This window comes from Vulpes lagopus, chromosome 11 (assembly GCF_018345385.1).
Source record: "Vulpes lagopus strain Blue_001 chromosome 11, ASM1834538v1, whole genome shotgun sequence".
Classification (NCBI taxonomy): Eukaryota; Metazoa; Chordata; class Mammalia; order Carnivora; family Canidae; genus Vulpes; species Vulpes lagopus.
Window position 1 is genome coordinate 75,264,006 of NC_054834.1, and position 22,297 is coordinate 75,286,302.

At 59.5% G+C, this 22,297-nt stretch overlaps 3 protein-coding genes across 8 annotated transcripts; all 3 read right to left on the minus strand.

The window, feature by feature from the left end:
* Positions 1-70: 70 nt before the first annotated feature.
* EHBP1L1 (EH domain binding protein 1 like 1) lies at positions 71-16,139 on the minus strand. 6 transcript variants are annotated; one of them, XM_041721924.1, is made up of 20 exons: positions 15,762-16,139; positions 13,066-13,123; positions 12,741-12,836; positions 12,407-12,460; positions 12,135-12,313; positions 11,913-12,055; positions 11,405-11,440; positions 11,251-11,319; positions 10,997-11,159; positions 10,582-10,828; positions 8,205-8,362; positions 8,068-8,116; positions 6,991-7,653; positions 2,502-2,571; positions 2,336-2,391; positions 2,117-2,240; positions 1,751-1,850; positions 940-1,013; positions 727-841; positions 71-598 (listed from the first exon to the last, which is right to left on the minus strand). In XM_041721924.1, the coding sequence occupies exons 1-20, from the start codon at positions 15,863-15,865 to the stop codon at positions 499-501; spliced, it is 2,658 nt and encodes an 885-aa protein (XP_041577858.1). In that variant the 5' UTR covers positions 15,866-16,139; the 3' UTR covers positions 71-498. The 6 variants fall into 6 exon arrangements, with proteins under 6 accessions (XP_041577858.1, XP_041577856.1, XP_041577859.1 ...); XM_041721922.1 differs by having other exon boundaries at positions 8,821-10,828; XM_041721925.1 differs by lacking the exon at positions 11,405-11,440.
* Positions 16,140-18,079: 1,940 nt separating this feature from the next.
* Positions 18,080-20,454, minus strand: FAM89B (family with sequence similarity 89 member B). The gene is made up of 2 exons (XM_041721931.1): positions 19,306-20,454; positions 18,080-18,896 (listed from the first exon to the last, which is right to left on the minus strand). The coding sequence occupies exons 1-2, from the start codon at positions 19,603-19,605 to the stop codon at positions 18,618-18,620; spliced, it is 579 nt and encodes a 192-aa protein (XP_041577865.1). The 5' UTR covers positions 19,606-20,454; the 3' UTR covers positions 18,080-18,617.
* A 59-nt stretch (positions 20,455-20,513) lies between these two features.
* Positions 20,514-21,822, minus strand: ZNRD2 (zinc ribbon domain containing 2). The gene is made up of 4 exons (XM_041721930.1): positions 21,741-21,822; positions 21,493-21,644; positions 21,278-21,362; positions 20,514-20,891 (listed from the first exon to the last, which is right to left on the minus strand). The coding sequence occupies exons 1-4, from the start codon at positions 21,757-21,759 to the stop codon at positions 20,548-20,550; spliced, it is 600 nt and encodes a 199-aa protein (XP_041577864.1). The 5' UTR covers positions 21,760-21,822; the 3' UTR covers positions 20,514-20,547.
* Positions 21,823-22,297: the final 475 nt, after the last annotated feature.

Genomic DNA, 22,297 nt, shown 5'->3' on the forward strand with positions numbered 1-22,297 from the left:
AGATAACCTTATCGGCCTCTGCCCCACCCCCTTCCGTCTATTGAAAGCCCCCTCATGAGAAAGGCCATTGTGGTGTAGCTTCTCCAACTTTATTGCTCACGAAGATCAAGAATGGGGGAAGGAGGGGGGCGCACGGTCCAGCGGCCATCCCTGCTCCCCAGCCCACAGGCCGAGGGCCCTCGGCCTGGGGGGCGGTGTCGTACTTCGGGACACTCCTGGGACCCCTGGGACCCCCTGGGACCCTCCCCCCGCCCCCGCCACCGGCGAACACACGCACACACTCACACGAACAAATAAATACGGCCCCGGACTGCACGGCCGTCCAGCCGCTCCCATCGGTCGGGCTCGGGGCCGCCCTGCTGCCCTGCTCCCCGCCCTGTGGGCGACGGCGGCCCCACGAGTGGAGCACGCTGCGACCATGTGCGGTCCTCCAGGCGCCAGCCCCGGGGCGGCGACCCCGTGCTGCGGCGAGAAGGGCTGCGGTGCGAGCCGGAGGCCTCAGCTCAGCGAACAGCGCTCGCGCCGGCTCAGCTGGCGGCTCAGCTTACGGCGCCGCTGCTCCAGGCCGCGTTCCAGGCGCTCATCCTCCTCCAGGGCGCTGCGAGGGAACCCCATCGGGTCAGAGCGGGGCGCTGGCCCCCTCCGCCCCCTGCCGCCGAGCCCAGCAACCCCCGGGAGTGCGCCCCAGGCCCTCCCCGCCTCCCCGCGCGGACCCTACCCACTCACATCCGCTCCTTGTGGTCCAGGTCCCGGACCAGCTCGTCGCGCTGGTTCACCAGCGACACCAGCTCCTCCAGGAGCAGCTGCTCTCGGTGCTGCTGTGCCGCGGTTTTCAGCCAGTCTGGGAGCAGAGGGGGCTAAGAGTCAGGAGGCGCCGGCCCCTGCTGGGTCCTGCTCTCGGGCCCCCACCGGCGCCATCTCCCAGGTCCCATGTCCCACCTTCGATAGCCAGCATGGCCCGTAGCTCCCGGCTCAGCAACTCAAACCTCCGCTCCAGGTCCTGCTCCTCGATGCTGGGGTAGGGGTAGGGGGTGGGAGTAGGGGTGGGTCAGGTAGGGGGAATGGGAGGGGGAGGGGTCTCAGGGCTCTGACTACTCGCTGGCCCCCATCCCACTCCATGACCAATTTGAGGGAAGGCCTGGGCTGAGAGCAGCGCTATACCCCGTCCCTGCTCCAAATCATCTTCCTTCCAACTCTTCTCCAAATGCTGAATGTTTATATTGTCTCCTCCCATCCTCACTGCTCTTTTTTTTTTTTTTCAATTAAGAAACAATCTTGCAGGATTGTTTGGATGAACATTATTCACAAACAGCAAGTATTAGACAAAATTATTCTGAAAATTGATCCAAAATGCAAAAGGGAAGAAAAACCATCTTCATCATGCCAGACTATAAAAAGAAGAATCACGTTTGATCCCACTTGGGAAACCAGCTCAGATCTCCCTGGGCCTCAGTTTTCCTTATTGTAAAAGAACAAGGTCAAACTGGGGCACTAAGCCCTGACCTGCCTGTACTATGTTTTTATCTTGGGTTTTGGATTCATAAAACAGTTCCAATTTAAGAGGTATGTAACTTATACAGGACTTTTGAGAGGAAAAAAATAAGATGACTGAACAATTTTTCAAAAGAATCTTTGAAGAAAGAAGAAAGCCGTGAATATTTGTAACCAATGTAGCCAAGATTCCCTATTCTGCAGGCCCTGGGTTAGGGGTGGTTGACGCCTGCCCCAGGGGGGGCCTGCCTGCACTCACAGCAGCTGCAGCTGGTCCTGCCTTCTGATGAGAGCATTCTTCTTGTTGACCAGTGTGAACCACTCCTGGATCAACATCTCCTCCTGCAGCTTGTCAGCACCTGAACCAGGCCAAGAGTGTCACCAGGCCTGCCAGCAACCCAGGTGGCAGGGTAAGGTGGCTGGAGAGTGGGGAAGGGGCTTGCTTCATTATGGCATCCCAGAAGCCAGTGTGCCTCCGGCAAGCTGCTTCCCTTACCCAGCTGTAAATGGGGACAGTGACCCCAGCTTTGCCCTCTCCCAGCTCCTCCCCAGAACAGGAAGTGCTGCAGGGCTAGGCAGCTCTGGTACATTGTGCAGGGGAGTGGACTCCAGGCGCCTGCCCCACCTGACTCCATAAGTCTCCTCAGTTGTGTCTCCACCTCGGCTGCCCGCCCATCAATCTGTCTTTGCTCCTGTTCCAGGGCCTGCAGCTCTGCACACACATACTGACTTGTGTCCTGGAACCGTTGCTGCAAGAAATGGGGGCAAAGGACAGGGTGGACTCAGCCCAAGCTCTGCCTAGGAAATGCCACCCACCAGTTCCACCCACCTCGGCCATCCTTACCAGCCCAGCCTCTTCCCCTGGACTTAGGGGTGGCTCCTCTGATGGGAGACTCTTACCTGCAGACAGAGACCAAGCTAAGGCACCTCCAACTGACACCTGCCCTCAGGGTATCCCCAGTTCAGGATCAGCCAGAGCTGAGCTCGGTCACTACTCCAAAACTACTCACCGGGGGACTGCTGTGGGGCTGCAGTCGTGGGTGGGCCAGGGGCAGAGCTGGGGTCAGGGCTCAGACCTTCCTGTGGAGAAAGAGACCAGTGAGGCTTGTGGGGGTTTCCCAACAGCCCCACCCTGGGGCCAGCCAGAGGCTCAGTGCACACACAGGGAAGGAGGGGCCCTCAACTCCAGGCCCTGGCCACCCCAGCTGCTTCTCCAGTCCTGCAGGCACAGAACTCCACCCCCACCTCCTTTAGGAAAAATGCCTCCTCAAGCAAAGGCCACGGCCTTCACCCTCCCTGGCTCTGTGGTCCTGGGCCAGTCCACTCCCACTCTTGGAGCCTCACAGTCCTCATTCCCTGGGCTGGGCTGATAATCCTGGCTTTATAGGGATTTTGTGAGAGTCATCAGTGAAAGGCTGAGAAGGGCCTGACTGGGGCCTCTCCTTCCCCGTCTCACCCCTTCCTCCATGGATCTCCCTCAGGTCACCTCCGACTCCCATGACCTAGCTCTTGCATCTCCAGCATGGTCAGGGGACCACACAGTGACAGTGAGCTGACCTGACTCACCTCATCTCCTGACCTAGGCTGTCCTGAATCACCACCTCCATATCCTGTCCTAAAGGGGGCACCCTCCCACCTTATCAATTCCCATGCTAGGGACTGTAGTGCTCTTCCTAGAACACTCAGAACAGGACAGGTTGGCTAGACCTACCACTTTTAGCCTGGAAAGGCAGGGCTGGCCCCTACTGTGCGTTCCCTACTGCCCCCTGCCCTGGCAACTTGCTGGGAGACTCAGCGCTGGGGACTTAGATCTGAAGACAGCCTAGCCCCTTTGATGGCTCCTGCTCTGGCCACCCTTCTAGGTCACAGGGTGGGAAGAAGAGGTGGAACCACTCTACTGTCCACTCCACCCCACACTTCTCTGTGAGCCATCGCTGGGCAGATCCCACTCAGGTGCCATCTTCTCTGGCCTGGGCCAGTAGCAGCCTCCTCACCAGCCACTGCCCAGGCCCTGCCTGCTGACGCTCCCCTCAAGCCATAATGGAGGGATCTGCCTAAAACCTTCACCCGATGGGGTTCCTCTGCCCTGAGCCCTCTCAGGCCCCAGTCTTGTTGCCAAGGCCTGGGGCCAGCTCCAGCCTCAGCTCCTAGTAGCCCACACAGCACCCAGACTCCGCCTAGCCATAGCAACGGCCTTGGGCTTTCACTTCCCCAAAGTTTCCTCAGCCTGGGCTGGCCTCTAGCAGGGGCTGCCTCACTTCAGCAACCTCCATGACCCAGCTCAGCTCAGCCTCTTCAAGCACCCTTCGGGTTCCCACTTGGGTTTCTGTATCCCTTCCTGACCTTCACGCCTCCCAAGGCTGTGATCCCCAGGCCGCACGATGCTCCCCTCACAGCTTCCCTGGCCTTCCTCAGCACAGCTCCTACCCTAGTCAGGGCCGCTGGTGAGGTGACCCACGTCTCCCTGCCCAGAGGTCACCTCTGCAGGCAGGGTGGGGCCCAGAGCTGGCATTCAGGGCCACTGATGAGAGCTTATTGACAACAGTTATGCATTGGACCCTGCACATGTACATTGACTCCTTCAGTTCCCCCAACAACCCTGTGAGTCATGGTGATCACCATCCCGAATTCACAGATGAGGAAACTGGAGGTCAGAGGTGAGGCTCATACAGAACCCGGCCTTGGACCCATGGCTGTCTAATCCAAAGATTTGCTCCCAAGCTTGGCCACCAACGTACTGTTTGCCTCTGGGCCAGTCACACCCACAAGGCTTCCATTTGTGTCTTTGTATGTGAGAGAAATCCCAGACTCATGTAACCTGGGGGCTGCAGGGCTCCTGAAAGGCAGCTGGGAGAGAACACAGTGCCCCTTTTTTGACAGCACCCTGAGCTGGTGTCTCAAGGCCACTCCATAAGAACTTTCATGTGTTTGGCTCTCATCCTCAGGGAAAGAGCACAGAGAGGTTAAATGGCTTGCTCGGGGTCACACAGTGGGTCAATAGCACAGGACCTAGTAGAGAGCACCATTTAAGAGTTCTGTGTTCACAGGTGTTCTCAACTTCCTTTGCCTCTGTCTTCACCTCCCTAAGTCTCAATGTTCCCACCTGCAAAATGGGGTAATGGTTCCTCCCTGGAAGGGGCATTGTGTGGAGTCACTTAGGAGCTGATGAGGGGTCATGGAGCTGGGCCAGGCACAGAGAAGCAGGCACTCCACCCACAGAGCAGGCAGGGGCAGGGGAGTGAAGGAGAAACCCCAACCTCAGCAACAACAGAGCTTACTCACACTGGCCCTGATGGGAATTCATTCCAATGCTTCCTCATGTCTGACCCCAATTCCCCTTTTTCTGCACCTTCATGTGTGGCCCCTCCTCCAGGAAGTCTTACTGGGCTGCAAGAGAGGCACCCTGCTCTGCTCACAGTGTTGTGTCAGCCCTATCCCAGCTTCTGGGTGCCCGATTTTGTCCCATCCAGGATTCTGGGAATTGCCAAGGGCGCAGCAGGGCCTGACCTCCTCCCACCGCAGGCATAGGGCATGGGGGATGGGACTGGCCAACATGGAGGAGTCCCAGAGGAGTCCCGGGGTGCCTGGGTGGGTCAGTCAGTTGATCTTGGTTTCCGTTCAAGTGCTGGTCTCGAGGTCATGGGATTGAGTCCTTCAGCGGGCTCAGCACTCAGCTGGGAGTCTGGGTGAGATCCTCTCTCCTTCTGTCCCTCCTCCCACTTCTCTCAAATAAATAAATCTTTACGCGGGGGGCGGGGTGGGGGGAAAGGAGTCCTCTCCAGGCCTGTGGGTCAAAAACCTCCTGTGGGACAAGGGCTAGAGAGTGGCCTGGCTTGGAAGGACCAGACGCTGGGACTTGGGCAGAGAAGGGTGTAGGATGGAGCCTCCCCTCAAGATTTGCTGAGCCACTGACACACATCAACAAGGCTGCGGTCATGGCCACAGCCATGGACGGCTGTGTCCCCCTGACCCCAGCCTATCACATCTCCTATGGGTGCCCCAGGTAGCCCTCCCTATCTCCCATTCACAATGCAGTGCCTCTGACTCTGTTCTCAATGCTTCAGTTCTACAAGCCAGCCTCACCACCACTGCCGCCTGCTGACATTCTGGGAGGGGAGTGGCAGGCAGACCCCGAAACGAAACCTGAGCCTTCCTGCTAACACACTTTTACTTCAGCAGGTCCCCCCACGTGAGAACTAACCCCTCCCAGTTTTCACCTGGGAGAGCTTGCCCACCTTATCAGCCTCGCTCACATGGTGGCTGCTTCCAGAAAGACCTTCCCCATTTATTCTCGCTTTTTAAAAGATTTTATTTATTTATTCATGAGAGACACACACAGAGAGAAAGGCACAGACACAGGCAGAGGCAGAGGGAGAAGCAGGCTCCATGCAGGGAGCCCGACACAGGACTTGATCCCAGGTCTCCAGGATCACACCCTGGGTTGAAGGTGGTGCCAAACCACTGAGCCACCCAGGCTGCCCAATTCTCGCCTTTCTTTAGCACTCAGGGGTCATCCCTGGGCAGCTGAAGGCTTGGAGTGGCCTGACAGAGCTTCCCCTGTTGTCCCAGGCAGGATGGGTGCAGTGAGTGGAAGGAGCCCCAGCTGGGAGGCTACTTCAGTGGCTCTGAGTCCTTGAGCAAATCCGTACCTTCTCTGGGACCATCTCCCCTTCAGTGCAGTGATCATGTGACACCCAGGGAGACCCTGACCTGGGACCTGCAGGGGCTGGTGTGAGGGACATGGGCACCTGGCAGGGTCTACCATCCCCAACCTCCCATTATTAGAGAAGAATGGGTTTCCAGGATCTGGAGTTAAGGATCCAAGTCAGAGATACTTGGGGTTGGGAGGCCCTGGATGGTCCCCTGGAGCATAGAAGCTTTGTCCCAGCTTACAGAACAAATAGTGGCTGCTGGTCGACCCCTGCAGGGAAAGAAACACCCCAACCCACTTTACAGTCTATAAAGAGCAGTGCACTGAGTGCTGAAAACCTAGAGCCTTCTAGGAACTACCCACTACCATGATTCTACTCTACCTGGATGTCAAGCATTAAAAACCATTAGCATATATGGGCAGCCCGGGTGGCTCAGCGGTTTGGCGCAGCCTTCATACTGGAGACCCGCATGGAGCCTGCTTCTCCCTCTGCCTGTGTCTCTGCCTCTCTCTGTGTGTCTCTCATGAATGAATATATAAAATCTTAAAAGAAAAAAAAAAAACAGCATATATCCCAAGGTTGGCAGCAAAGGTGGAGGCCCTGCCCAGGCCGCTGCTCTGTCCCCCAGGGGGCCTCGGCTTGCATGTGTCCCCAGAGCAGGAGCTCACTACCTTGCCAGGGTACTCTTCCGTGGCACCATGGTCCCTCCACTCAGAAAGCACTCCGCGGGGTCCAGCTGAGCCCTGCTGCCCGGAAGCGGCCACCCCTGGGCCAGCTCGGCCCTTGGGGCCCCTCCACGCCGGTGCTTCTCTGCCCAGCTCCCCCTATGCCACAGGAGGGCACTCACTGCAGCCGGGGCTCCAGTCGCTCCGCTGGCTCCAGCCGCTCCCGAGTCCGGCTCGTCCGCCGAGAAAGAGTTGCTGTTCCGCAGCCGCGAGCGCCTCTTCTTGAGGAGGTCGGCGTCCCGCACGTGGGAGAAGGAGCCGTGCGCGCGGGGCGGGGGCACGGGCCCGACCTCCCCGTTGACCGACGACCGCCGCTGCCTCACGCCGCCCCCCGCGCCTGGGGCCCCCGACCCGTTCACCAGCCCTTCGGCCGGGGGCGCGGATGGCCGGGCTCCGGGGCCGTCGCCAGGGGCCTCCGCGGAGCGCGCTTCCAGGGCGGGCTCGGCGCCGCCGTCCTTGGAGGTCGCCTCGGGAGCCGCGCGGTCAGGGCGGTCCTCGGGCTCCTTGGGCTCCGCCGGCGCCTCGGTCCGGTGCTCCCGCAGCCGCTGCGCCAGGCCCCCGGTGTCCAGGCTGTCGGGCGGGCTGGGCCGGGCGCTGGCCACACAGTACGTGCCAGCGCCGCCGCCGCCCTCCAGCTGCACCAGCTGCAACTCCTGCCCCGTGCAGAAGGCGCGGATCTGGCACAGGTACGTCATGACGATGAGCTTGTCGGGCACCGACAGCAGCACCATGTCCGCTGGCTCCAGCAGCCGCGACACGCCCAGGGCCGCGAAGCCATCGAAGGCCTAGGGACCGAGCGCGGCGATAAGCGGCGGCGGGCGTTACCCAGGGACGCCGCGGCCCCCGCCCCGCCCTCGGCCGCCGGCGTTGTCCGACTCTCAGGCGGGGGTTTGCCTAGGGAGCCTTCACCCTTCTGTTGGGGGAGATCCAGCAACAGGGCCCGCCCTCCCGTCACCCAGCAACTGCACACCAAAGGGTGGTTTTGGAAAAACCATCTGATGGAAACAAAACTAACTAAACTAAGGAAAACGAACAATTTAAAGACCAAGAGAGTAAAAAGTGGCAGAACTTCTAAAGTCTGCTCTGGGGGCCCTGCAGCCCATAGATTCCTCTCCCAAAGACCGGCCGACTCTAAATCTGGGATCTAGGGCCTAGCTCAGGAACCTTTCCCTCCAGGCCTTGGTCCTGTCCCGTCTCACCTGCTTGTTGTTCTGTTTGATGTTGAGCGGATCCAGGGAGGCGTAGTCACTGCAGGGAGAGGGCTGGTCGGAGGCTGGAATCACACTGCCCTCCCAGGAGACTCCCTCCTTCATTCCCACCCCCTCTGGCAGCTCACATCTTGTCTGGGTGGAATCGGTGCAGGATGGCACAGAATGCCAAGCCATTGCGCCAAGACGTAGTAAAGTTGGTGACTCGGACACCACGGTAACCAGCGGTGACTTCCTGGCACCACTCCAGCAGGGATTGACTGGAGCTGACCTGGGCAGGTGGTGCCTAGAGACACAAGGATGCACTCAGGGAATGTGAACATAGGACTGTGCCCTCTGCCCCTTGGACACAAAATAGCTCCAGCTCTGGGTTTACAGGGGTCACCAGAGACCACTGGCCAGAGCCCTGGGACCAGGCAAAGGGTTTCCAGCTCTGTGGTTATCTACCACGGTCACCTAAAAGGCCAGTGGGCCCCAGGCAAGATCAGAGGTAACCAGCAGCCACACCTCAAAGTCAGCCCAGAAAATCAGCTTAGGGGTGTCTGGCTCCATGCAGCCCAGGGAAGACAAGATGGGGGAGCCAGGGCATCCTGAGAGAGGAGAGGGTGAGGGAGGCTCCTTGTAGCTGAGCCCCGGTCCTACCACACCCCAGTTGACCAGGTGGGTCCATGCAGAGCCGCCGTTAGCTCAGCCCCAGGTTAGCGGGAAGCAGCAGACTGGGCCCTCGGCGGCCCCCATCCCTACCTGGCTGCCCAGCAGCCTCCCGTCCTCTTCAGGCTCCTCTGGGGAAGAGGCCCCTGAGGGCTTGCGCACCCCAGCCCCCGCCCTACTGGCCACCTGTGCCTCAGTCAGGCTGGCCTCTGGGAGGTTTAACTCAGCGTCTTTTCCCTTCTCAGTTCCTGAGACCCCAGTTTCTGCATCCTGGGGCTCCAAAATACTTAATTTGTTCTCTGGAGGCCCTAAGCCCTCCATCTCTGCTTCCTGGGCCCCCAAAACCCCAGATCTGGCCTCTGAAACCCCCCAAGCCCCAGCTTCCACCTCCTGGACCCTCAAAACTGTAGTCTCTGCCTCTGACTCTACCCCCTGGGGTACTACAACTCCATGCTTAGTGATGGAGTCCTGTAGAGCCTCATATTTGAGGGTCTCCCAGAGCCCAGGCTCTGCCTCCTGGGCCTCCAAAGTCTCTGCCTTCACTTTCACAGTCACTAAAACTCTAGTTTCTGTCTGTTGAGTCCACAGTCCCTCCATCTCTGCCATTCCAACCTCTGGTCTCAAAACCCTTGAATCAGCCACCTCTGTCTCCTGGGCTCCTGCTACTTCATTCTCTATCCTTGGGACCCCTGCACCCCCAGCTGCTACCTCCTGGGTCCCCAGTATCTCAGCTGCTGCTGTCCTGGTCTCAAACCATGGGACCCCTGAACCGCCTATCTCTGCTTCCTGGGTCCCTGCCATCTTGTATTTTATCCCTGAACCCCCTACTTTTGTCTCTTGGGTCCCCAATATCTCAGCCTCTGCCCTCCTAGCCTCGATCTCTGGCACGCTGGCACCTCCCACCTCTGCCTCCTGAGCCCCCCATATTTCAGATTCTGCTGCCTCAGCCTCTGTCCCCAGCATCCCTGAACCACCAGCTGTCTCCTGGGTCCCCAGTATCTCGGTCTCTGCCATCCTAGTCTTTGTCCCCAGAAATCCTGAATCCCCAGCCTCTGTTTTCTGGGTCCCCAGTTCCTCAGACTCTGCCATTCCAGCAGCCTCTGACTCCAGGACCCCCAACCCCATGTTCTCTGTCTCCTGGGCCTCCAGGGCCTCAGCCTTTGCTGTCCCAGCCTCTATCTCCGGGAATCCTGATCCCCCCACTTCTGTCTCCTGGGTCCCCAGTACCTCTGACTCTGCCACCCCAGTCTCTGTTCCCAGGATTCTCGAATCCCCAGCCTCTACCTCCCAGAACTCCAGATCCCTAGACATCACCCCTTGGTCAGCTGCTGGTGGGGCCCCCTTGTACCTGCTCACCTGGGGCCTGACACCTGCTGCTCCAACAGAGGGACCCTGCTCCGGGCCTGTCCCCCCAATACCAGGGATTCTGCCTCTCACCTCTGTACCCTCTCTCTCGTGTCCTGCAGCAGCCCTGTCACCTTTGAGGTCACCAAGATGCCTGGTGTGCCCTACAGGCTCTGCTGCAGGTGTGCTCAGGATTGTAGGAGCCTCATCCCCGGTCCTGACCCCTGTCCTCCCTTGAGAGCCCCTTGGTGGAGCCTCGGGAGTCTCCCTGAATCTTGTCTCAGACATCACTCCTATAGCCTCTGGTCCCTTAGTGTCCACATGTCTCACCTTTGACCTCTGCTCAGCATCCACTTGACTCACTTCTAAACTCTCTTCAGCCTTCCCAGCTCTGATGTCTAATCTCTTAGTGTTCACCTCTGTGACTTCTGACTCATGCTCTGTGTCTACCCCTCTAGCCCCTGGCCTGTCCCCAGGGCTCCCCTCCTCAACCTTGTTTTTCTGCCCTACCAGAGAGTCTCTGGAGCCTTCATCCTCAATGCCTGGGCCCAGCTTGGCTCCCTGAGCCTCTGTCCCTTCCTGAGGGCTTTCCTGGACTTGGATCTCCCCAGAAGAACCCACTCCTGCTAGGGGGGCCCCTGAGGCTTTGGAAGCCTCATCTTCCCCTTGGGGGCCTGGGGGCCAGGGGGCATCAGAGCCTTTCCGGAACCGAGGGGCTGGAGTAGGGGCCACATCCTGGCGTGGCTGTCTTGAGGACCTGAGGAGAGAGCAGGAGAAAGCATTGGGGAACCCACTTGGCTCCCCACTGTCAGCCCCATCCCCACCCTTCAGGTTGCTAGGGCACTGGAAAGGTAGGTTGGTAGGGGGAATGCAGCTTTCTAACAGTAGAGCAGGGGATGGAGGTGGGGCTCATTCCAAAGCTCACCTCTCCTCTGGTGGGGTTCCCAGGGGCCTTGGGGCCTTGAGCCCCACCTGGCCCCCTGCTACAGTAGCTGGTTCTGGCCCCTGGCCCCGGGAGGCCCTGGCTGGGGGCGCAGGGGCACTCACAGGGGTGGGGCTGGTATCCTCCGCACTAGAAGGGCTGGCAGCTGGAGAGGAAGGAAGGGAGGGGCGCTGAGGCCTGGGCCCCAGACTGGAGGTCCATTCCCTCCCCAACCCCAACCCCAGCCTGGGCCTCACCTGCCTGCCGGGACTGTACCCGGCCCTCCTCGTCCTCCTCACAAAGTGTCTTCAGCTCCCGAGAGGGGTCTGGGGTGGGGATGGGGGGCAGGTCAGCCCAGGGGAGGACCCCACAGGTCTGACGGCTTCCCCCCAACCAGAGTTTTGGGCCTACCTGGGAAACGCCCCAGCCTCAGGGCACTGCCCCGACCTGCGAGAAGAGACAGGCCCTCGGATGCAGACAGAAAGAGAGAGAGAGAGAGAGAACCACAAGGATAGACAGAAACAAAGCCTTAACAAGCAAAAGGGAGGGATGAGAAAGCTAGTGGCTGAGTACCAGGGTGGGAGGCGAGGCCTGGAAAGAATAGACTGCATCTCCCCACTGTGCTTTTGGCCCAGCCAGTTCAGGGTAGGTACTGACCCAGTCAGGCACCCACTCAGGGCTGAAGACAGGGCCTGTGGGACTCAGCTAAGGACCCAGGCCGCCATGGGACTAGGAGCCAAGTTTGAATAGTCAGAGCTGCTGGGCAGGTTGGGACTGCCTGGGCAGGTGAGCCCCCCGACTGGGCATGCGCAAGCACCACCCCGTCCCCCCCACTGCACAGCCAGCAGCTCCTGGCCTGGCTTATCCCCAGCACTCCCTAGGTCCTGGTGATCTCATCCATGGCAGGCTGTGAGCCCACCTGGCTGGGGGACATGAGACCGTGTCTCAGGGGCCCCTGGGCCATTAGCTTCCTCCTCGTCACTCTCAGCAAAGTCATCCAGGTTGCCCACATCGCTAGGCTTCACGCTCATGAGGCTCGCAAGACTCTGCATGTCATCGTCCCTGGGGGGTCAGAGGTCAGGGGTGAGGGCTGAGGTCAGAGGTTCCAGATTCAGGCCAAGGAAGGAGGATGGGCACTCACGTGGCACGGCCCTCCCGCAGCAGTACCCCCGAGAGAGTGAGGCTCAGCTCAGCTTGTACCACCTTCACGGACTTGGGCTTTAGCCGCAGCCGCAGGGGTGCTCGGGCAGGCACGGGCCCCGCGTAGTGGGCCAGGTCCACCTCAGCAGTGGCCAGCACCTTCCGTTGTCCCTTAGATTCCTGTGAGCCAGGAAAAGAGGCGGGCGGGGAAGGATAGTCAGTGCTGCCCCAGAATCCCCAAGAGCCCAGGTCCCAGCCTGCCTGGCCACTCACATTCTCGATAACAAATGTCCACTCCTTGGCCTCGTACTGGTCCACGTGAGGGTCCTAGGAAATGAGGACACCAGTGAGTACAAGGGCTCTGGGGTGAGAGCAGTGTGGGGAGAAGGGCCAGCTGTCTCTCACTGTGTGCGGCAAGTATGTGTGCGTGCCACCCCCTCCGAGGAGACCTCTTGGGCCATCCCTACTCCATCTTGGTTCTCCATCTCACCCCTCTGTTCTATCCTATTTGGATGGATAACCCAATGGGGATCCCCCGGGGCTGCCTGGGTTGTAATCGTCCCCCCACCCCCGCATTCCCACCTATGCAGAAGGGCTAGAGACTCACCCTGTAGAGGGTCACAGAGATGTCCACATTCTCTGGCACCATCCACACCACGGTGCCCCGGTATGGGTTCTGGATGCCTGGCTGCCAGCTGTGGGCCTGCAGGGAGTGGTGGAAGGCCTCCCCTGACTCTTAACTCTCCCCTCACCACCTGCCCTTAGCTCCAGACTTGATCTCATCTTTCTCTCCCTTCTATGGATTCTAATCCAAACCTGAACCTGACTCTACTCTCCTATCAGTTCTCATGTACCCACTTTCCCCACACCCTCTGTTAGCCTCACCCACAACCCACAACCTGGACCCCTTTCCAGTTGACAACCTCCCCCACCTTGGAGCAGATGCGTCGATTCCGCCGGGTCCACACCACCACCAGCTTATCCGGTTGCCTGGGAGTTGGGAGAGGGGGTCTTCTCAGTCAGGCCCACCCACCCAGCCTCTCCATATCCTCCAGGGTCTTCCTTCTGCCCACATCCCCCTCCCCCAGGAGAGGGCCCCCCGCACAGCCCCTTATCTGGAGCCACCAGGAGCAGGGTGGGGCTGCGGAGGCAGGGTGGGGCCCAGGGCAGAAGGGCAAAGGCTCCAGCGGGTCAGCAGGGATTACGAAGACTGACAATGAGAGACACAGAGACATAGAGAGAGACCAGCACACACAGAGAGAACCACATGCACACAGCAAGGACCCTCCAAGAGACACACTGACTCAGAGAGACAGACATGGAGTAAAACAAACCCATTTGCTCACAAATATTTGGGCAGTGTGGATGTAAACCCAGCCCAGTTTAGAGGCAGAGCAGGGCAAAGGAGAAGCAAGACCCTTCTCAGGCTGAGGACAACAGAGGTTGGGGAAGAGTGCCAATCGAGAAGGGAAATAAGTTAACCAGCTGACTTTAGGGAGACAGGAGAGAGCCACTGGGGTCTCCTTGAGGTTGGGGTGTCTGAGCAGAGGCTCAGAGGGGAGGGATGGGCTGTGTGAGTTGTCTAGAGAAGGAAGGCTCAGGAAGAAGGAATGGAAAGCACAGAGGTCTGAGATGTGGGGAGATTCAGGGTTAGAGTGAGAGTCAGAGGTTGGGAGGTGGTCAGAGAGGCAGAGCATCAGCTTGTCATTAGACAGCCACCCAGGGCCTTCTATGTCCAGCCCTCTGCTGAGCCCAGGGGCCCTGGGAGTCAGCCATGCTCCCCATCTCTCATGCCCCAAGCCCGGGACTCTAGCTTTGCAGGGCCCCTGATTCCCACAGGGGGCATCAAGGAAGACTTCCAGAGGGTGACCTCCAAGCTGAACTGCATATGCCAGGGCAGACTCAGAGGAGAGGCAGAGATGTGAAGAGAGCAAAGAGTTGCCTGAGCAGGCCCGGCCCCACAGAGCTAACGTGTGGCTGGGCCTGGCAGGGAGAAGGCTGTTTTGGGTTAGAAGTTCCAGCTCCTGCTCAGGAGGGTGGAGATGGTTGAGGGGACCATGAAGCCGAGGACAATGCAGGAGCCCTTCTTGCTTGCACCCAGCCCCATGCCAGGACACTTAGGTACACCCACCCCCCTGCCCCTCTGCAGGCTGAGCCAGGATAATTGGCTCTGCTGTCAACCCCTGAGAATGCTGAGGCCCAGAGAAGTTGGGAGCCAGGGAAGGTCACAAAGCCAAGCCCAGAGCTCTCTGGCCTATAGCCAAGCTCCCCTCCCGAACCCTAAATTGCAGACAATGCAAACTGCAAACTTCCCAGAAAGGGGAAGCAGACAGGGGGTGCCTAGAGAGGGCGGGGCCTGGCTAGGCAGCCTGACTCAGGCTGGGCACGTCTTCCTGGGGAGCCAAGACCTGGGCATGGGCAGCTTCCTAGCATGGGCTCCTGGCTAGGAAGCCCAGGAAGCCCTGCCCACCCCCGTGACTCAGATGCACTGATACTGCCCGCACCCCAGGCCTGCTCTCTGGGACCAAGCCCAGCGTCCCCTTGGCCTCACCCAGGATGCTGGGGCAGAAGGCAGAAGCCAGAGACCAGAGTTGAAGCCCTAGCTCTGTGCTGTGCTACTTTAGCCAGCTCTTATCTTCTCTGGGCCGCACCAAATGGAGTGAATGGCCTTCTGGCTGGCCCAGTGAAAACCAGGGACATGGCTGCTGCCCAAGGGACCCTAGCCTCCTGCTCACTACCCTCCCTTTGGACCCCATGATCCCTTCCTGCCCCAGCAGCTCTTCCTCTTGGGAACCTAAATTTAGCCCCGCCTGACGGGTGAGGCCCCCACAGCTGTGCCCTAATCCAGCCAAGGGAAGCCGACACCAGTGAACACGTATATTTAGGGTGTGACGCAGGGGTCCGGGCAGCTGCGGGTGGGAGCATGTGAACAAGATGCCTCTGGGCCCTTAGGCAGTCCAGGCCAGGTCCTGTACTCTTCTCACAAATCTCCCCCCACCAGGCTACCTCACCAGCCCCGAGACCTCTCCTTCCCAACTCACAACCTTCTAGGCCTGCAGGCCCCTTTAAGCCATCCCTGCCTCCCTCCTCATCCGTCTTGATGCTCAGTTTCCCCTTTTAAGGACATAGTGGAAACATATCCAGCCTCCCAGCACCCATTCAGCTGAAGTGGGTGTGTGGGTTCCTTTGGCTCAACAAGTGGGTGGGCGAGGCAACATCCTTGTTCTGGGCTGTACCATGAAGGTTTCAGCCACAGCCTGGCCACCAAAAGACCTCAAAATTTGCTACCTTTTCTGATGTTACCCTGAACCATCCCTCTAGTCAAAAAAAAAAAAAAAAAATGAGGCCTCCCTTCCCCCAGTGCTGCATGCAGCTGAGGAAGGTGTGAGCACAGACAGATTCTCAGGCCTGCAAGTTCTGACCTCAACACCCCAAAAGCTACCCACAGCCCCAACTCCGGGGGTCCCACAAGCTGCAAGGGCACTTTTGAGTCTCTGTGTCTGGGACACCAGAGCCCAAGGTGGGGGCGAGGGGCCTAGTTGGCCACTGGGCTGGGGAAAGGTTCTCTCTGGCTCCCAGCAGCGCCATGGGGTCCCAGCCGAGTACCCCAGGCCTCCCAGCCACTCACCATTTCTTGGTGCACTCCACCACCAGCTCGTGGTAACAGGCCACAAACTGGAACTTGGCGGCCCGCTTGCCCACGCGCTGCAGGCGCTTCCACACCGAGGTCATGGCCCCCTGCCGCCTTGGCTGCTGGCTCTTCAGACTCGGGGCTTCCGCTGGCCCGCGACCGCTGGCCCGGCCTGGGTCCCCATGGCCTCCCGGGCTGCTATCCGCGCCGCCCGCCCCGTCCGTCGGAGATGTCCGAGGCTCGGACCCGGAGCCGATTTCCCCGCAGCGGCCGCTGGGGCCCGCCGGGGGCTCTGGCTGAGTCGGCGGCCGGGTCGTCCGGGGCGCGTCGGGTCGCGGGAGCGCTGAGCCGCCAGCGCGCCGTTTCCTGGAGCCGCACCCCCCGTCGGGAGGCGGGCGGGGCTCCGGCGCGGGGCGGAGGCCGGGGCCCCGGCCGGGGCGGGAGCGGGAGCGAGGGGCGGGGCGGCCCGGCTTCCGGGACTTCGCGCCGTCGCCGCGGTTGGGGGGGTGGGGGGGCCGTACCAAGGGGGAAGCCTGGACCGCAGCGCCCGCTCGTAGCGCGCGGCGGCGGTGTGGACGCGCAGGCCGGGGAGAGAACCTAGTGCCGCCCTCGGGAGCATGGCCCGGAACGCCACCCTTCCTGCCCGCAGCCCTGGGAGGTACGTACTGATGGCCCCATTTCACAGGCGGGGGAAATAGAGCCCCAGAAAGAACAGACTTGCTCAGGGCCAACTATTCTCAACATCAGGAGTCTGCCACCCACGTCTCAACCTCAATAGGAAGGAGCAGAGTCAAGGATCAACCTGGGTGGCCCTACCTGTGGGCAGCACCCACTTGCCAGTCTCAACTTAATTCCTTAGCTGTCAAGTGGGAGGATGGTCCGAACATCCCACAAGCAGCCGATTTCGAAAAACTATGGGACCTTGGGCAAAGCCTTAACACTCTGAGCCTGTTTCTACCTCTGTTAAATAGAAATAATTATATTTCTGTCTCTTACACAGCCACTGAGAGTATGAAATCTTGGGAAGCATTTAGTTCGGAGACTGGCTGGTTTTCTAGTCTCATTAGAATCCGTTATCGCGGAGGAGAAAGTGTGTGAGTATGCGCACCTGCGCAAACACGTGTTTACTCTCCCCTAAGAAGCCTGCCCCAGGCATTAGCCGCCCTGTTCACACGTCGATTAGAACCCTTATCGCCCACCCGCTGGCCTGGCATGGTAATGAGCACCAGCAAGTATCACAGCCGGAGTTAGAGAACTGTCCTGGGGCAGCGCATCAGCTTCTTTCCCTCTTGGCCAGCACTCAGCAAGGGTTGTGAATGAACTGGGTGCTTAATACTTGGTTTGAACAGGATATCTGTCTAATCTGCCAAGAGTGATTGCGGTTGTCTCCAGAGGCAAGTGACTGTGCATAGGGTGTGGGGATGAACAGCCTGTAAGCCTAAGTGTGTAACTTCGAGGTCCTCTCCTCTTCGTCTCAGGGAGTTGCGGGGGTGTTATGTATGTGCCCAGATGTCTGAGCATCCACCGTCCCCAAATGTGCAGGCTTCTTTTAGCGAGCCTGACACGTGGTCTGGCTCCCAGGCCCAGCGTTGTGGTCCTCGGTTTCCTCTGTAAGAGAAAGCCCTTTACATACAGACCAAAGGCTCCAAGTGCTATGGGGGCAGCCAGGAGGCCTGTATGAATAAGTGCAGAGTATCTGGCACCCAATCACTCCTCACCGAAACTGGGTCTCAGGTACGAAGCCCAGGACCCTGCCCCCTGCTTTCCCCCGCCCCAGGGTTTATGTGGCCTCCAGGGAGACACGGGCCTATGCAACTTCACCCCCTTCAGCTTCTGCAGCGGTTTCCTCCCACTCAAAGAGCACTCACTAGCTCCCAGGCCCTTCCGGGAGGCGCCTTCCCCTCTCCCGCCTAGAGGCCCTAGGCCCAAGGGCTCAGGCCCACCCATTTCCTGTGCCGCCCCAACTCCGCCCCTACTCGGGGTGGAAAGTTTCTCTCAAGATAGGCGGTTCCTTCTCCTTCCTTCCCGCCGGGAAGGACGAAAGCAAGTCGGGGTGGGGGGGTGGGGGGTGGGATCCCAGATCTCTGGCCAGAGAGGGGAAATTACTCGCCCGCCGTCGCAGAACCGCGGTACTAGCTCCGCCAGCTGGATGTGCTCCCCAACCTCGTCAGTGGAGGGAGGATTCGCACTTATTTGGCGGCAGGCCTTTCTTCCACTCGGGGGTCTTGCACGCCACCTGCCGGCAGAGCGCGGGGCCGCACTTGCCAGAAACACCGCTATCATCCCCTCCCAGAGCCAGGCATTCAAAACACAAGAAAGCTGAGAGAGGATTTATTTAACTACGTGCCCAAGAGTCTGGCCCCTAAACTTAAATATCCAGCACGGAGCCTTGGCCCTCCCGGCCGTGGGTGGGTGCAAGAATGGGTATGCCCTGGTCTAGAGCAGTGGAACCCAGGGACCAAAGGTGGGATGCCCCTGAGCCAGCAGCTGCCATAGCAGCAAAAGGTGAAAAGATGGGAACCAAGCACTCATCCCAATCCCAGAGACGTCAAGGGGAGTGCCAGATGCTTTGGGCCCCACCACCAGACTGAAGGTTGGCCAAGCTGGGGTGCACACATGTGGGAGTAGTGGAGGTCCAGCGTGATGGGCAAAGGCTGTGGCCCAGGTGCCTGCCCCAGTGTTAGCTAACCAGAGTCAGAAAAGAGGTGGTTGGCAGTTTTGCCTCTGAGGGGCTCAAGGCTTGCCTTGTGAAGTGGGTATAGGGGAAAGCAGGCACTATAAGTCTGAGTACTTACTAAGGGGTGAGTTTCTGAGCCTTTTGCATGGGTGCATGTTCCCCCCACCCTCAGCTCTTCAGAGGCTGATGTGAAAGGCGTCCTGCAGCCACTGGTCACGGGCATTGTGTGTCTGGGGCACAGTGAGGGGTGGTGGGTCCGGGGGTAGGCTGGCATCAGGAGGCTCATCATCATCAGAAAGGCCAGCATCAGGTGGATAAGAGCTGTCTGAGTGCAGGGAGGATGACAGGTCCTGGCACAGGCTCAAGTCTTGGCACAGGTGCTTATAGTCTTGGATTGACTCGTACAGGCCCCACAGCTGGCACAGCAGGGACATATCCAGCTGCCGCAGCCCCACCTGCAAAAGACTGAGGGTGGGCTGGGGTTGGGGTCCAGGCTACCCTCAGCCCTAGCCAGTCTTCCTGCACCTTTTTAAGCATAAAGTTTTGTGGACATCAGATTGCCACCTGCAAGCTGACTCCTTAGGTAAGTCACTGATCCTCAACTGTAAAAGGGGATAACATTTACCTAGCAGGATGCAATGAAGTAATATGAGTAAAGCATTTAAAAATACATGGTAAGTATTGCCATAGGTAATAACTAAAATCATTGTTACTATATCCCCTCTGACCCAAAGGGCTTTTGTAGATCTTCTGAAACTCAAGCCATGAGTTCCCGATTCCGTGCCTCTGCGCTGCACCCCATCCTGGGACCCTCATATTCAGCTGAGGCCCCCCGCCCAGCTGGCCCGGGGCCCAGCTACTCACCATCTCTTTGCGCAGCGCTGCTAGTGCTGAGTCGAGATTAACAGGACGACGCGGGCCGGGGGGACCTGCGGCGGCTCCCGCGTTGGTGGCGCCCGCCGCGTAGCGGGGCCCATCTGGGAGGCGGGCGGCGCGGCTCAGCTCGTCGTGGATGCGGCTGCGCTGGCTGTAGACGCGCTCCAGCTCCCGCCACGAACCCCCGCTTGCGTTGAGGAGACCGCTGAGGCCGCGCGGTAGCGGAGGGAGCCCGGCTAGGGCGCAGCCAGCGCCGCCCGGCGCCTCGGCCGAGGGCAGCCCATTCATGGCCTGGCCAGCGCGGACCGCGACGCTGCCTACTGCCCTTCAATGCTCCGCCCGGGCCGCAGCCCGCAGGCTCCGCACCGCGCGGCCCCGCCGGCCGAACCCAGCCGCCGCCCGCAGGCCGCGCTTTGTTCCTTCCCCCGACTCCTCCGACTCCGCCCCTGCCCCACCCCCTTCGCATAGGCAGGGCCTCTCTTAAAAGGGCTACGTTGGTGGACCCACAGTGTGAATCCTAAGCAAGGGGAGTGAGGCAGCCACTGAAAGGGAGCCAAAAAAAGGGGCGTGGGGGGCGGCGGTGGGGAAAGACCCCAAAAGCGACGAACACGTCTCTTTTACGGCTCTTTCTGCTCCCCCTACAACAACATGTTTAGTTATTCTGCCCAATTTTAACTCTCCAGGGTAAGATCTAAACCTGGGGTTGGGGCGGAGGGAGGGCGGGGTCATGAGACTAGGGTAAGTCCATACTTGGTCCCCAACGTGCAACCTGATGCCCTGTCAGTGTCTCAGTGTCTGAGACAGGGGCATGAGGTGGGTCGGGATGATGGTATCAGAATGCTCAGGGGAAGAAGACCCCATAGGGGCCTGGAACCCAAAATGTCATTCAAGGGTGGGAACTGAGCATTGGAGGGCTGAGGAGCCTGAAGGGGTGCTGTAGTGGTCTATCTCTCTTGGTTCTGCTTTTAAGGAGGCTCTTTCTCCTCAGAAAAAAAGTATCACATAGTTCTTTCCCTCCTCCCTCATTCTGAGTGGGGAATCCAAGCTGAAACAAGCCCAATTAATCTCTCAGGGCATCAAGGAGAGCAGAACAGTGGCAGGGTAAGAGGCCAAAGGCAGGAAAAAGGCAACCGGAACTGGAGCTGGCATGCACACTCAGAACCAAGAAAAGAACAAACCACACAAGAGGACAGCTGTTTTTCTAGAGGGTTTTTCTCAAGCGGGGCTTTTTTAGTGTTGAAGCTGCCGAAGGCTGCGCAGAGCCTCAGCACAAGCCCGGATCAAGCTACACAGCTGGATACTAGTCTCCAGGGAGGTGCTAGAGCCCAGGTCAGCTGAGGCCCAGGTCAGCTTCTGCAGGAGGGCCTCCTGTGTGCAGGCCAAGACATCTGCATTTGGAGGCACAGCAGGAGGGGGTGGCCCCTGGGCTGCCTTGAGCCCTGCTGCAGCTCCCTCACAGTGCTCTGGACGGGGTACTGGGGGCTGAGGGGCTGGCCGAGAGCCCGAGGGGAGCTCCGCGGCAGAGGCAAGCTGGTGTTCCCGAGCTTGGGAGAGAGCGGCCTGGGCATTCAGAGCTAAAAGAGGAGAAAGTGGGTGGAATGATCAGGAAGCATGTCCTGCGTCAGCCTTGGACCACTTCCTCTTTACTGCTCTGTTCATTCTGTACTTGAGATGCCTCTCTATAAGGTAACTCATCCATTTTCTTCTTGGTGTCACAGTTATTTATGCCCTTGCTTCATCTCTCCCATCAACACTATGCCCGACTTAGCTCAGACTTTTCATACTGTCTGGCACACAGGTGTTTAGTGCCCCTAATAAATGAATGCTCCTCTCTAGATCCGAAAGTAGAAAGCACCTTACCTCCTCTTCACCCACAGACTCCATTGTCACCTCCCAAACCTACTGTTACCGGGCCTTTATCACCACGCGGCTTCTCCACCAAGCATACTCGGCCCCTCACCCGGATTATCTTTATCCACGTCTGAGTCGAGCTCCTGACAAGCCACGCAGTAGATTTTCCGCTGTTTGTCTTGAAGGAGGATCGTCTAGAAGCAGAAAGCACGGGGACATGGGTGAGACGCAGGGCGATGCGGTCCAGAGGGGAGAGCTGGGGTAGGGCCGTGCGGCCTGGTCCGCGGCCCCATGCCCGATCCCAGGTCCCGAGCCTCTCCTCACCCCGCAGTCCGCGCACGTCTCGCCCAGCATGCGGTAACCACGCAGCAGGTAGTCGCCCATGAGCCGAGAGATGCGATCCTGTCGCTCCCTTCGCGCTTGCAGAACCTTCGTCTCCGCTTCGGTTGGGGGCTCCCAGGAGAAGTCGTCGACTTCTGGGGTTAGAGAGGCACAAGAGACAGAGGGGTCTTGCCCGAGCGGGCTACCTCCTGCACCCCGCAACCAGAGGCCCCCACAGCCCAAGTCCTCACCAGCACCGTTCAGGGCCATGTTGCCGTTGTCGCCACTAGGCTCAACGGACGTGACGTACAAGCGGAGCGCTTTACGCTCGGCTCCGCCCCCTCCGCTTAGACCTAGGATGGGGGCGGAAATAGCGCCTCTCAGACGTTAGGATGCCGGTAGTGGGGCGTGTCTGCTGCGGGAGATCCTGGCCTAGGGGCGAGCCCCTCGGCCCGAACCCAGTGGACGAACTGGGCTGGCGGGGCCGCAGGAGGGCAGTCTCCGGGGTAACGTCGCTCAGGGCGCAGGACCTGAAAGTGGCTGCGCGGGGTCGCCCTTCCTGCCGGCCGCTGATGGAGAAGACCCCTTGGCTAGAGAAATCCACGCTGGCCTCCGCCTCCCCTTGGATTTCCCGTTCTGCACTGGTCGGACCTGGGCCAGGCGGGGCAGCGGCGTCATCACAACACCACCCTAGATAATAACAAGTGGCCACTTGCGCGCCGCGCCCGCACAGCCTCTTCAGTACTCGGTGCTTTCTCACTTCAACCGGCAAGGCAGGCCAGGCGGGGGTCGTTCTCCCTTTCTATAC

Excerpts from the sequence above, each read along its gene's own strand:
- FAM89B (XM_041721931.1), bottom strand. The coding sequence starts at position 19,605 with ATGAATGGGCTGCCCTCGGCCGAGGCGCCGGGCGGCGCTGGCTGCGCC. Across the intron at positions 18,897-19,305 it reads CAGCGCTGCGCAAAGAGATG|GTGGGGCTGCGGCAGCTGGA; the intron begins GTGAGTAGCTGG and ends AGTCTTTTGCAG.
- ZNRD2 (XM_041721930.1), bottom strand. Across the intron at positions 21,363-21,492 it reads AGACGTGCGCGGACTGCGGG|ACGATCCTCCTTCAAGACAA; the intron begins GTGAGGAGAGGC and ends TTCTGCTTCTAG. Across the intron at positions 20,892-21,277 it reads CGTGGATAAAGATAATCCGG|CTCTGAATGCCCAGGCCGCT; the intron begins GTGAGGGGCCGA and ends CTCCTCTTTTAG.
- EHBP1L1 (XM_041721922.1), bottom strand. The coding sequence starts at position 15,865 with ATGACCTCGGTGTGGAAGCGCCTGCAGCGCGTGGGCAAGCGGGCCGCC. Across the intron at positions 12,314-12,406 it reads GGACATTTGTTATCGAGAAT|GAATCTAAGGGACAACGGAA; the intron begins GTGAGTGGCCAG and ends CCTGGCTCACAG. Across the intron at positions 8,363-8,820 it reads GGAGGCTGCTGGGCAGCCAG|GCACCACCTGCCCAGGTCAG; the intron begins GTAGGGATGGGG and ends TTGTGTCTCTAG.